The sequence below is a fragment of the Peromyscus eremicus genome, chromosome 9 (assembly GCF_949786415.1).
Source record: "Peromyscus eremicus chromosome 9, PerEre_H2_v1, whole genome shotgun sequence".
Lineage (NCBI taxonomy): Eukaryota > Metazoa > Chordata > Mammalia > Rodentia > Cricetidae > Peromyscus > Peromyscus eremicus.
The window spans coordinates 78,867,460-78,882,092 of record NC_081425.1 but is presented as its reverse complement, the minus strand read 5'-3'; the positions used below and the strand labels follow the sequence as shown (position 1 = coordinate 78,882,092).

Genomic DNA, 14,633 nt, shown 5'->3' with positions numbered 1-14,633 from the left:
GACCAGGCCGGCCTCAAAATCACAAAGGTCCACCTGCTTCTGTAGTGTGCCACCAAACTGGGTCCCCACTCTTCTGCTTGCTTCAGGCCTCACTCTAGTTTAGGCTGGCCTGGCACTTGTAACAATCCCCCTGTCTCAGTCTCCCGAGTGCTGGGATTGAAGACACGAGCTAGCACACCCGGTGTCACACACAAACAGCAGCTCCAATAGGGCTCTTTGAAAAACCTTTCCACGGGCCCAACACCTGTGCTCAAACCTTTCCCAAACACTGACTACCGAGATGCCTCTCATGGGGAACAAGGGCACTAAGGAGGGATGGAGGCACATTGGCAGAGGACTCGGCACGTTTCTGACGCGAGGCTCCTCCTGGCCCAGGCTGTCGGTCCTTACTTGTGTCCAATATGGTTACTTCTGCCACACCATTTTGTCAGTGGTTTTGCTATGTGTGATGGCTAATCTCGGTTGTGAACGTGACACACCAGGGAAGAAGAACTCTCAACTGAGGCATTAGCCTGGCTTATGGGAATGTCTGAGGCGGTATTTTTCTGATTGCCAATTGATGGGGAGAGTGGGGGGTGGGGTGGGAATACAACCCACTGTGGTGGTACTGGGTCTAGGCAGATGGGCTACATAAGAAAGGTAGTTGATTGTGAGCCTGGGGCTCCCCGTGGTCTCTGCCTCAGTTCCTGCCTCAGATTCCTGTCTTAAGCTCTTGCTTCCCTCGATGATGGACTGTAACCTGTAAACTCAAATAAAGCCTGTCCTCACCAGGCTGCTTTTGATAACAGTATCTATCACAGCAACAGAACAACTCGGAACAGCCTGGGTCTTCACAGGAAGCATACCACTCCTCTGGTGCTCTAATGTAAAGGTCTGAAATCTCGTTACCCTTCCCTGAGCGACAGCTGGTCTTTGTGCCAGTGAAGGACATGTCTTCTTATAGCCAAACTACTGCTCTCTTCAAACACGGACTAAAGCCCCCAATACCAAAGCCTATATTCCCTCCAAATCTTCCTCCCCTCCCCCATCATACACTCTGGTCTCCCCTCCCCTCCCCCATCACACACTCTGGTCCCCCCCTCCTCTCCCTCCCCCATCACACACTCTGGTCCCCTCCTCCCCTCCCCCATCACACACTCTGGTCCCCTCCTCCCCTCCCCCATCACACACTCTGGTCCCCTCCTCCCCTCCCCCATCACACACTCTGGTCCCCTCCTCCTCTCCCCTCCCCCATCATACACTCTGATTCCCTCCTCCTCTCCCCATTCCCACACTGCTGAGACATCAGTGCAGACCAAGCTTCCTTCCTCTCTTGATTATACAACAGCAGACCTTTCTTGCTTCTGCTTTTCATCCCCCTCCAATCCATCTTGACACATCAACTAGTCTGATCTTTAAACAAGGCTCACCCCTTTCTTAAACCATCTATGGCCAGACTAATATCCAAACCCCTCTTCTCGGTGGCCCAGGGCCCACCCCGCCCCCACCCTGCCCATTCATTCCTTCCCATTCCTTCAGCCTGGATGAAACATTGTTGCCCCAGTCTGTTTCCGGCCTTACTCCAATGCCACCTACCCACAGAAGTCTGCCAAGCACCCTTCCAAATGTAGTCTCATGGCCGTGCTGTATCGTGTCATGTGGCCTTAGTGTCTCTACAGCTCCTGTTGTTCATTTGTTATCGGCACACCGAAGAATCTCCATCATTACTTGGGGATAAATGAACGAGAGTACAGAAGTCACGAAGGTTTCCTTCATCACCCTCAGCCTCCACACCTTAGGTTGTGGTTATTTCCTTGACGTGGCCTGCCTCGACTCCCTCTTCCTCTCCACATTAATTGTTGACCCTTGTAGTAAATAAATGCCCACCCTTGTAGTAGGTCCCCCCGCCCCGCCCCCCAAACACTCCCTCTAGGAATAATTGCTTGCTCTGATACTCTAGCCAATGGCCTTTTTGTCTAGCTCTGTCTAACTACCTCAAAGCAACCTTATTTTTGTTCCTAGAAATTCTTCTGCTGAAAATCAAGACTCGGACCTGGAGAAAAGTAGGTCCTTGAAACAGGGCAAGCCCAGCTAGGCAAAGGGTTCAACAAAGCGTTAAGTCCCTATCCATAGCGTCCTCCAACCCTGCCAGCATCCATTCAAGAATTTTATCCAACCCTAACGAAATCCTCCCACAGAATCACCGGCTTGAAGCCGTTTTCCCCAGCTATGACCCCCAAACCCATAAATGTTTGGAGGCTTCAGAGTAGAGGCCTCTTTTAAAGGGTCTCCTGGGGCTCTGTGAAGCAGACCCAGACGAAGAGGTTATTTCAGTTGCCTCTGGGGAGATCTGGCAGGTTCAGCCCCAGGACCTGCAGGATCAGGTGAATGATCCAAAGTGAAAGAAAGGGCAAATGCCCAGCCCGCGCCTACTCCTGGGGATTGCTTTCTCATCCTTGGAAAAAACCAAACTATGCCCAGCGGCCTGGGGCTCAGGAAGAGAGGCGCTTTGGGTCTTTGCTTGTAATCGCCTTGCACTGGGAAGGCCCAGGGTCCTGCGAAGAAAGCCGTGCACCCCCCGAAGCACACGGCGTCCACCGACTGCCCCTTCTCCCTGCCCCAGGGCCACAGCGCTGGACCGCTACGGGCTGCAGAAGGCGGGCTTCACGCACGTGCTGAACGCCGCGCACGGCCGCTGGAACGTGGACACCGGGCCAGACTACTACCGCGACATGGCCATCGAGTACCACGGCGTCGAGGCCGACGACGTGCCCACCTTCGACCTCAGCGTCTTCTTCCACTCGGCTGCCGCCTTCATCGACTCCGCTCTCCGAGACGACCACAGTAAGAGACACTCTCCTCCCTGACCTGACAAGCCCCTCCCCCCGCCGAGGCCCCGCCCCCAGGCATAGAGCACGCCCCCAGGGCGAGACCCCGCCCCCGCCCGGCCAAGGTCCACTCGCACCCCGCACCCCCAACTCCCGGGAAAGGCCCTGCCCCTCTACTGTAGGCCTCGCCCCAGGAAGAAGCCTCCCTCCAGCCAGCCCGGTCCTGCCCCCAGGGTGGCAAGCAGGATCTACAAGCCGGGAAGCGTTTCTCAAACCTGGGGTGCAGGGCATTGTCGCCGGGGATTGGCTGAGCTAACCGCCGCCACTACTTCTGTTGCTTGTGGGGTTCTGGGCTTGATAGCCACTGTCGGGAAAGGAAAGGGGGAGGTTGACAAGGCAGGGCTTCTGGTCAGAGTCTTGGTCACCGAGGGAACGGCCATCCTTGAAAAGGCCTAGGTGGTCTAGGAGTCCTCGACGCTGAGAACTGCAGCCAGAAAGCTAATCACGCTTGGGCCCAAACTTGACTAGAGCCAAAGGCTTCAATGCCGGAAAACTTCTAAGGAGCTGGCTTGCTTGAGCACCCATGAACAGACTTGAAATACTTCTGCTAACTACGCAAACCCACAGACTGCCCCCTAAGGCACACCCCTTTTGAAAGCTGAGGGCCCTGTATAAACTATAGTAGAGGATCTGGGTGTTGCACCCACAGTGTCCCAATTTCCCAATGTCACTTACCCATCTTCTAAAGTCAAAGGACTAGTCCTTGCCCTTTAAATGCAGTTTTGGCTGCTCGAACGCAGCAAAGCTACAGGTCTATTTTGGAGAGCAGGGCGCAGTCTGGGCTTGCACCATGGGTAAGACAGTACGCAGTTACTGCCGCCCCGGATGCCCTTCAGCACATTCCGCAGAGGCCAAAGGGACATCACCTTCCTAGTGGGCGCTCTGACTTCAGCCTCATGTGTCACACTCCTAAGGGAGTCATCACATAACTCAGGGTATCCAGTTACTGAAAAGAAGCCTTTCTTGCCAGAAGAGGTTGGGATTACAAGGCTCACTGACCGACTGACCTCCTTCAGGAACTTGCAACCTGGGTCTAGGCCTAGGCCGAGTCTGCCAGACAGTGGACCTTGATGGCACCATTGGCTCCAGGGCCAGCCACAGAATTTGTCATCATTTTGGATCAGAAGACGCTATGCATTGAAAAACACCCACGGGGTCAAAGTGCTTAAATTAGAGGGATGTATCATTTCTGACCTGTCCTTTTATGATTCTATTTACGGATGTCTTTTGTATTTGGTACATTCTGAGTTTCCACACAGGATCACAAAAGCAACTGGACTCTAATTCATCACCACGAGGTAAAATTCACCTCGTGGTATTTGAAGTTAACTGAAAACATATTGGTGGTGGTGTGCTGTGGGGGGGCGGGTGACGTTGTACAGCAATCCAGTCCTTCAGTATCTGTTCCATGTGCTCGGCTGCCATTTTTATGTCTTAGAACTCCCTCCTTAATGGAAGGAGCCTGGCAGGCCTGGGAGAAGACAAGGCCAGATTCAGCTTCTCATCACAAAACTCAGTAATGATGTGATTCCTCCAGTGATGAAAACATTTACCTTGAGCAGCTATAATGAGGAGCAGCGGCGGCGGAATCCATAAAGCTCTTGGCATAGAACCTGGAGCGCAGGAGGCCCACGGACGCACTTGATAGAGAGAGGCTGTGCACGGCGAAGCATGTAACCACGCCAGCATGTGCGCCTCATCATCGTAAAGTTTCCGATCCTAAAAAGAAAAGAGAAAGAGAGAGAGAGAGAGAAAAAAAAAAAAAAAGACATTCCGACTTTGAACTTGTATGATGCACTCACATGAAAGCTTGTTTTAGGATCCCAGCACACGGTTTGAGAAGCTGCCCTCACTGCCAAATTGGGAAAAGATTTGGGCTCCGGAGTGAGATGTTTCAAGGGCTGATGGGCGGATCACAACATCAGCCGGAAAGCATCACCCTGGTGTTAGACCGGGTGCACCCAGTAAAGGGCGGGTCAAGAGGAAAGAGTATATACAGACGTCAGAGCGTGCACAGGAGACGGATGGGTGAAGTGTGGTCATAAACAAGCTGCCTGGAGTTAGAGGGCAGATAACCCCTCTGGGGATGGGAGATTGGGCTCCATTCTTAATGACCTTTGAATTTTGCACGTCTAAAGACTTTCCCAAGCCAGGGCCTGAAATGCCAGCCCCTTCAGAACCAAGCGTCCTATGAATGAATGGCGCTGGATGTCTTGGGCAGTGGGATGGAGGTATGGGGTGTCTCCTTAGAAGGAGGCAGCTGCTCTTCAGCCCCCACCTGTGTTTCTTGTGAGACTCGACACCAGTGTGGCAGAACTTCTGACTTTTTCAGGGAAAACCTCCGATCTGGATTTTACTTCGCGCCGCTCACATTTTAAGTGCTGGCAGAAGGTGAACAAAAGTGTCTTGATCATCCGCTTGTCGTCTGTGTCCCGAGTGGTCCAAGTAACAAAAGAGAATGCTAATTAGCTCAGCTCCAGCATTACCACAGACTGTAGAAGAAGTGGATGACAGGTATCTGGCCTGCCTGCCACATGCAGGGGGTGGCCTAACAGTGTCCAGTCATGCACTGGAAAGCCAAGGGACACAGTGGTGGCATTTCCCAGCCAGACGTGGTCGCATGTTCCCTATTATGCTCCTGATGTAAGAGGTGTTGATGGACAGTCCTTTCTTTTTCTCCCTCTTGCCTTTCTTGCCCTCTGTTGGCAAGTCTCAGCCCCAAACACATCAGCTGTGCCCTACCCCTCACTGCCAATTATGTTCACACTTCTGTTATTTTGTTAATTTGATCCTATTTTTCGTGATGCTGGGGATTGAACCCAGGGCCCTGCATCTGCTGTGTGGTTTTCCTTTTGCTTTTTCATGTGTCATTTTGTTTGTTGGACACAGAGTCTTGTTACATAGCCCAGGCTATCCTGGAATTTAGGATCCTCCTGCCTCAGTTTGGGATTACAGGCTTATACCACTGTACCTGGTTTCCTGATTTCTTTCTTTTTCTTTTCTTTTCTTTTTTTTTTTTTTGGTTTTTCAAGACAGAGTTTCTTCATGTAGTTTTGGCACCTGTCTTGGATCTCGCTCTGTAGACCAGGCGGGCCTCGAACTCACAGAGATCTACCTGGCTCTGCCTCCCGAATTCTGGGATTAAAGGCATGCGCCACTACCCGACAAACATGTGTAGACCAAGCTGGATTCGTACTTGTGATCCTCCCACCTCCACCTCCTTCAGCAAATCCTTCTGGCATGAGCCACCACAACCAGCTGTACCTGGTTTCTTTTTTAATATTATCTTTTGAAGTGGTGTGGAGCTATACCCACAGCCTGTCACCAGCCTCTGGGGTCCACTCTTCCCCCCATTCTATACCAATTTGACCTTCCAAAAGAACTAGGAAACGGGCTGGAGAGATGGCTCAGCAGTTAAGAGCACTGGCTGCTCTCCCAGAGGACCCAGGTTTAATTCCAGCACCCTCATGGCAGCTCACAACTGTCTGTAACTTTAGTCCCCGGGGATCTGACACCTTCACACCAATGCACATAAAATAAATTTGAAACAAACAAACACACAAACAAAAAAACAAACAAACAAACTAGGAAACCTGCATCATGGTGGATAGATGGGAGTGGTAACTCAGTCCACTGTCCTGCCTGGTAGCTGAGAAAACAAACCCTGAGAAACCAGGTGCTGTGCCCAGGGTCACAGAACTCATCAGAGGCAGCACCCAGTTAGCAGGAAGGAGCCCTTCCCTCAACCCAGCCCCACAGAAGACTCTTGTCCTTAATGTGAGTATCTCTTTGGTGACTGTGTTATTTAAGAGATGTCACAGACGTGGAGGTAAGCCAGCTGGCTATAGGATTTGACACACATGAACTCATCCTGCTTCCCTGGGGGAAAAAAACTGACAAGACATTGCCACGGAGCCTGGTGTGGATGCTCATGGGGCACTCGGAAGCATCTAGTTTGATGAAATCTCCTAAGAAAGGCCAGATGTCACCTGCTCCGAAGATCGGGTTTCAGCATCACAGCTGGCTGGCCCATCACTCACTCTCAGTCTTAAACAGGCCACAGCCTACATCTGAAGCCATCACAGGTTCTATGACAGGGACTGCAGATGTTGCTGGGTAGGACACCATTTACTTAGACTTGGGGTGGATCTCCAGCATTTCTCGGCGGGGAAAAAGTATCCCTGAAATCCCAGCACTCAAGAGGCACAGGCAGACGGAGCTATGTGAGTTTGCGGTCAGCCTGGTCTACACAGCAAGCTCCAGGCCAGCCAGAGCTACATTGCGAGACCCTGTGATAAACAGTTGAAAAATAAAACCCAGGCTGGGAAGACAGCTCAGCTGGTATAGTGTGTGTCAAGAAAAGCACGAGGCTCTCGGTTCATGTGAGACCCCATGTGAAAAGACAAATAAGCAAACAAGCAAAAAACCAGATGTGCTGATGTGCCCTTGCAGTATCAGGGCTGGGGACACGGAGACAGGCTCATCCCTGGGGTCTGTAGCCAGCCTAGCCTATGGGGCAAGGTCCAAGCCAGTGAGAGACCTTGTCACAAAAAGTAAGGTGGGCAGGGCCTGAGGAACAACATCTGAGGCAAACCTTTGGTCTCCATTCGCACTCATGCACGTGCGCATGCTACAGACCAAGTGGGTATGATTACAGAGTTGAAATCATCTTTCTAGCAGGCGATGTCCAGATTGTCCTCAAGTGTTATACGGTCCCCTTCCTTTCTGCTGGACTCACACCTTGTCCTCATTCTCTGAGGCTCGCTATATCCCCACATCAGTCTTGGATGGAGCAGGAAGTCTTTCTCCCTGTACAGGTCTCTGAGGATGGCAGCTTCCAAGGCAGTGAGTGGGGAGCAGGCAAGGGCAGTCCCTAAAAAACAAGGAAGGGGGTGCTGATGAGGGTACACATTAGGCCTGGGCAGCAGGTAGGGTTTGTGGGTCACAGGCTTGGCAGTTATGTGTTCCTAAACATTTTATCATCATCATCGTCATCATCATCATCATCATCATCACCGTCAATCATCATTGTGTGTCGGTGATGTGTGCACAGGGGTGCACATCTGTAGAGGTCAGAGGACAGCTTGCAGGAGATGGTTCTCTCCTTCTACCCAGTGGGTTCTGGGGACAGCACTCAGCAGTTTACCCAGGGAACCATGTCACTGCACTGGCTCCTGACACACCTCATTTCAGTGACAGAAGCTCACCTCTTGGTCACCACTGAAAACAAGCAATTGGATGTGGCAGGGATTTTTTTTTTTTTCTTGAGATAAGGTTTTACTCTGTAAACCAAGCTGGCCTCAGATCTTGGATTCATGAGAATCTTGACGCCCCAGCCTTATAGGTATGAGCGAGATACATTAGAAATTCCGAATTTAGAGTTTCTCCTCAAAATGACAGCATTTCCTCTTCTGGCAAACATTTGGTCGAAGCCAGCACTTTTCAGACATAGACTGCGACCTATCGGTGGGTCATAAAATCAACATCATGGATGTGCCCTTGTTTCTTTTCTTTTAAATTGGATAGATGAGAAAGAGTAGAGGATAACAGCACACGTTGCATGTAGCTGCGGTACATATTATTGGCAAAACTTTTATCCGGTGCGTACACACCGGCAGCAGCTCTGGTGTCCCTACTGCCTGGGCTTGGAGCGTGGCCTGCCATTCACTGGCTGTGACTGGGACAAGCCACTTCTCTGCACACCCTTCAGTGACCTCATGTGTAGAACGGCAATGATAATTTGATGGAAGCCACTGGGCAGTTGTGAGAATTGACCGTAAGGAAATACGTGAAGTGCAGGGCCACTAGGCATATTTGTGCACACTTGTGACCCTAGCACTCCGAGGGAGCTGAGGTGGGAAGATTGAGAGTCCAAGGCCAGGCGTCAGTGATGTAGCAGGACCCCATCTCAAAAGCACATAAACAAAACGAACAACCCATCAAGTACCCAGAATACCCAGGGCGAGCGAGGTCACCTAGGAGTCAGCTCTGAATTGAACTAGAAAACATTGGTACCAATAGCACTCCCTGCCTCGGGACCCTGCTAGGGCCGGTGTCACAGTCATAGAGCCTCCTGGTTTCTTGAAGTTCAGGCAAGGACTGGGAACAGGCTTCCCTCACTGCCCCAGTTTTCCTCCACCAAACTGGGGCCTCAACGGTGGTACTTGGCAGAGCCCCAGAGCCAAGAGGGTACAGAACCCTGAGGGGCTGGGGACAGGAAAGTGGTGGGGCCCAGGGGCACCTGAGACCTCCAGAGAACAACCTGGTCTTACCCTGGGGAAGTTGGCCTCCCTTTCCGGGCTGACGGCACTAATGAGAACCACATTTGGTTCCAAGAGCTCCAGCCAGAGCTGAGCACCCCTTCATTCCTTCCCAACCGCACCACCCCCCCTAATTTTTTTCCCCACTCCACCTCTTCACCTTCCTTCCCTGTTTCCTCTCTGTCTTCCCTCTACAGACTTCAGACTCCTCCAAAAGCTTTCATCTGCTGCACATGTTTAGTTATGACAGGAGAGGAAGAAACACATTAGCTATCAGCAGAGCTGGCCGGGAGCCAGGCAGCCAGGAGTGTTCCATCTAGCAGAGGTAGATGTTCATCCGCTTGGATGTTCATGCTGGATGAGAGTGTGGACCAGTGCCCTCTACACGGCAGAGCCGCAAAGCGGGCAGCTTCCCGCCCTCCTCGCTGGCTGGGGTAGACAGAGAGAGGCACTAGTTGTGATGAATTGGAGGACACTTCTGTGCCAGGCCCCCCTGTGGTCCTTGAAACTGGTCACGGGGCGCGCAGGTCTTCCTATCCCAGGTGGAGCGAAACAGGAAAACTGGGGTGCCTACTGTGCAGAGGTTCTTGTGTTTCTTACGTTGTCCTGGCTTCTGGACTTTGTCGTTGTCCCATGAGGAAGGGAGGGCTTAAAAGGACAGAGAGCCACGTCCACGCAGAAGCTGTCCACAGGTAGCTTCCTGTTTCATCTCTCCAGGCATCAGGCGGAGAGGCAGGAAGACACACAGCACAGTACTGCGGTCACGCAGCTCCAGACACCCCAACCAGTTGAACCTCAGCAGAGTATCCTATGGGCCCCAGGAGACAGCCACCACTGAGGGAGACCAAAGGGCCAAACCTCAGAGCACAGTGGCACACACTGAGGGCCTCGAACACGTTTTGCATTAAGCAGCTTCTTGTGGCGTCAGCCTTGTGGGTGACCTCTGGAGAGGCATTTCACTTCCTGAACGTGTTCTCCAGCTGTGAAGCAGGGACAATGATATCCTAGGAGGTTTAAATCAAAGCTGAAATGAGACCGGGCCAGTGGGTGTCCCGGGTGGGCTCTAGAGCGCCGCCAAGTGGAGACCGGCGGGACCGGGCCGCTTGTGCATCGTGGCTGTGGATATGGGTGATACTCCCCTGAACAGCATACGTTTCAGAACATTTCATACTCATAAAAATCAGTGGAGAGTTCACTTTCTGTTTATAGGTAATATCTATCAAAGCTCACTCCGTTGAAAATAAGAATTGAGAAATTTCAAATATTCAATAAAAAAAGTATGGGCCGGGCGGTGGTGGCGCACGCCTTTAATCCCAGCACTCGGGAGGCAGAGCCAGGTGGATCTCTGTGAGTTCGAGGCCAGCCTGGGCTACCAAGTGAGTTCCAGGAAAGGCGCAAAGCTACACAGAGAAACCCTGTCTCGAGAAAAAAAAAAGTATGGATTGGGGATCTCTGGCGTCCTGTAAATTGAGCATTCTCATACTTGTAAATCCCAGCACTGAAGGCAGAAGAAGCAGGAGGATTAGAAGTTCAAGGCCAGCCGGGCGGTGGCCCACACCTTTAGTTCCAACACTCAGCCAGGCAGACCTTTGTGAGTTTGAGGCCAGCCTGGTCTACAGAGCGAGATCCAGGACAGGCACCAAAACTACACAGAGAAGCTCTGTCTCGAGAAAAAAAAAAAAAAAAAAAAAAAAAAAAAAAGTTCAAGGCCATTCTCAGCTATGTAGGGAGTTCAAGACCAGTCTGGGGCCCATGAAACCTTGTCTTAGAAACAAAAACAAACCCACCGGGAGCCTTGCACTTTGAATGGCTCCTTTGTCACGATTCTGTAGTTCTACCGGTCACAGTTCTTATACTTGGCATTTGAAAATTGTGGTTCACCGAAGTCCGTGAGCCTTTCAAGTGCCCTGCCTTCCACTGTACATCACTGATCCAAGTTTGCTCACCTCACCAGCCCCACCTTTTTTTATTGCTCTTTTTTATTGGCCTGTTTGGTTGGTTATGGAGAAAGGGTCACTATATAGTTTGGCTGACCTGGAGCTAGCTCACTATGTAGCCCAGGCTGGCCTTGAACTCGCAGTAACCCTTCTGCCTCTGCCTCCCATGTGCTGGAATTAGAGGTAGGCAACACCATGCCTGCCCCACAACACCCATCCGAATGGGAGACTCTTGAGGAATTAGGAAACTCAGCATCGTGGTACAGACAGAGATTTAGAATTCTGACTCCTGCCTGAAAGCTTGCATTTTTTTTTTTTTTTTTTTTTTTTTGGTTTTTCTAGACAGGGTTTCTCTGTGTAGCTTTGCACCTTTCCTGGAACTCACTTGGTAGCCCAGGCTGGCCTCGAACTCACAGAGATCTGCCTGCCTCTGCCTCCCGAGTGCTGGGATTAAAGGCGTGCGCCACCACAGCCCGGCGAAAGCTTGCATTTTTATCTCCGACAACACACGCATCACAATTTCTTTGAAATGACAGACTGCCTTGGTTTACTTTTTTTTATTTCCAGATAGGTAGGCTTAAGTGGCCTGGATAACTATGTAGACCAAGCTGTCCTCAAATTCACAGTAGTCCCTCTGTCTCTGCCTTCTGAGTGCTGGGCCACCACAGGCATATGCCACCACAATTGGGCCTCACACATTCACTTTTTTGTTTGTTTTCGAGACAGGGTTTCTCTGTGTAGTTTTGGTGCCTGTCCTGGATCTCGCTCTGTAGACCAGGCTGGCCTTGAACTCACAGAGATCCACCTGGCTCTGCCTCCCGAGTGCTGGGATTAAAGGTGTGCGCCACCTTGCTTTTCCTCGAGCAAGCCAATGTTTGTCGTTTGCATTTAGCATGCTTTGTATGTATGTCTCATAGAACATTAAGAAGTGTACCCCGGGCCTGAAATTGGATAAGACTTCATTTTCAGCCAGGTGGTGGTGGCGCACACCTTTAGTCCCAGCACACAGGAGGCAGAGGCAGGCAGATCTCTGTGAGTTCGAGGCCAGCCTGGTCTACAAAGCGAGTTCCAGGAAAGGCGCAAAGCTACACAGAGAAACCCTGTCTCAAAAACAACAACAACAACAACAACAAAAAAAGACTTCATTTTCACTGTTGCATTGAGGAAGGCTGTTCTCCGGAATTGTCTGCCCCCTCCCCGGTGTGTGGTGGTGGAGAGGGCAGTGATGATTGCCATAGTTGTTGCCTGTGACATCATTCACACTAAGGCACCACTGCCTTCGTGAATGTCACAAGGACAAAGTCACCATGTGTGTTAACACAGTCAAAAGAGTCAATGTAGACAGGTACTATTAGCAGGGTATGAGGATGCATGCCTGTAATCTCTGAATCCTGGAGGTGGAGGCAGGAGGACCAGGTGATTGAAAAATATCCTGAGGTACATGGTGGATTCAAGGCCAGCCTGGGATACATAAGGCCCGTCTAAAACCACACCAAACCACACCACAAAACCCTCCAGAACTAGTGTGGAGACAGGGCTTCGTTAATGTTAGTTTTGGGGATAGTACAGTGAAACTACTTTCACTGTTTAGCTGGGCGGAGGTAGCACACGCCTTCAATCCCAGCACTCAGGAGGCAGACAGCAGGTGCAGGTGGATCTCTGTGAGTTCAAGACCAGCCTGGTCTACGATCGAATTCCAGGACAGCCAGAGCTGTTACACAGAGAAACTCTGTCTCAAAAAACCAAAACCAGAGCCAGGCGGATCTCTGTGAGTTCGAGGCCAGCCTGGGCTACCAAGTGAGTTCCAGGAAAGGCTCCAAAGCTACACAGAGAAACCTTGTCTCGAAAAACCAAAAACCAAAAACAAACAAACAAAAAAAATCAAAACCAACCAACCAACCAAACAAACAAACAAAAGACCCCAAGCGACTTTCACTGTTTAAAAGCCTGATGGGCCATGTGCCTTTTTCCTGCATCGATTTTACTCACTGCTCATCTGATTCTGCCCCTCCACTTGACAGTTAAGGAAATTAAGGCTTAGGAGGCTGAGCGGTTCTCTCATTTGTCACCCAGTTGGCAGTTAGTAGCAGAAGGAAGTCTGGGTCTCATGTCTGTAAGTCAGCAGGCTCCCTTGTGTCCTGAATCCAGACCTCACAAAGGATCTTGTTCGAGCTCTGGCACATTCATAGTCAAAGCCAGCAGTGTTCCATAGGTGCAGAAGGCAGGCACACCTTTGTCCTGCACGGCCAGTCCAAAGACAGGATGGCCATTCCAGGGTCATCCTAGGGGGGGTCATCCTGTTGGTTAGCGGCGGCGGCGGCGCTCGTGGCTGACTACTGGATGCTGTGGTGGCGGAAGAATCACGAACCATGGTTACCTTTCTAGAGCTTTATTGGGAGACAGGGAGAGGGAGGAGAGGGAGAGGGAGAGGGGGAGGGGGAGGGGGAGGGGGAGGGGGAGGGGGAGAGAGAGAGAGAGAGAGAGAGAGAGAATACGGAAGGAGAGAGTGTGGAAAGAGAGAGGGCACGCCCACTTTTTAGGCTGGGACACCCTCGCAGGCTGGTGACGTAATTTAAGGACAGAATCCTCACACATCCTAGGTGTGGAGTGCACTCTATTTAAATTGTTTAATCCCGGCACTTGAGGGACTAGGGCAGAAGAATATTGAGTTTGAAACCATCCTGGGTTACACAGGAAAACTCTGTCCCCCCGCCCCCCCCAAAAAATAGTTAAAATAGTAGCTTGCAAGGGCCAGGGGTCTAGCTCAGTGGAATGATGGGTGCCGAGCACATTCAAGGCCCTGTATATGATCCCTAGCATCAAAAAAGAAAGAAGGCATACGTTTTGGAAATAATTTTTGCTGGGGATGTAGGTTGAGCTTGTGTATTATGTGTAAGGTCTTGGGTTTTCTTCCCAGCATGGTGACAGCTGGGGTGGGAGGGCGGGGAGGGTTAAGAAAAAAGAAAAGAGAACTATTCATAACTGATATATAGAGATCTCCAATGTAAACTGTTAAACGAAATAGCAAGCTAGAGAAAAGGTCTTTGAAAGTCTGGAGTGTAGTTCAGTGCTTGTCTGGGAGGCATAAAGCCCTGGTTTCCACCCACAGTAGAAGAGACGAGAAGGGAGGGAGGGAGGGAGGGAGGGAAGGAGGGATTTGGGGGGAGAATCTAAAGCTTGTGGGTTTGGGAGTCAAGAAGGAAGAGTGAGTCGGCTCTTCGAGGCAGAGTTTTCTCTAGAAGAACAGATGGGGGAAAGGGGGACCTGTTGCTCAGGAGTCAAGGAACCCTGTGGGAGGGGGTTTCTCATCAGTCTCCTGGGGTACGCTTTGACATTTGAACCCTGCTGAACACGACTGACTAAACATTCAAACAGACAAAAGCTTCCAGGAGGCTTGGTGCGGTCTCCTCTGCCCGAGCAATGGTTGTAATGTTCCCCAATCCTATCACACACCAGTCAGCAGACAGGTCTATTGGACACAAACTGCCTTCCCACCCCCACCCACCGTGAAAGAGACGAGTGACTGTGTCCCCACTTTGCGGGTGGGGAGCTGTGGCCCAACCCGAACG

At 51.1% G+C, this 14,633-nt stretch overlaps 1 protein-coding gene across 1 annotated transcript in view; it reads left to right on the top strand.

Annotated features, from left to right (window-relative positions):
- Dusp29 (dual specificity phosphatase 29) overlaps nt 1-14,633 on the top strand; it is a 34,759-nt gene that overhangs the window by 19,533 nt on the left and 593 nt on the right. The window contains exon 3 of the mRNA XM_059273848.1: nt 2,603-2,823. Coding sequence (XP_059129831.1) covers nt 2,603-2,823 — 221 coding nt within the window. The remainder of the gene's footprint in view (nt 1-2,602; nt 2,824-14,633) is intronic.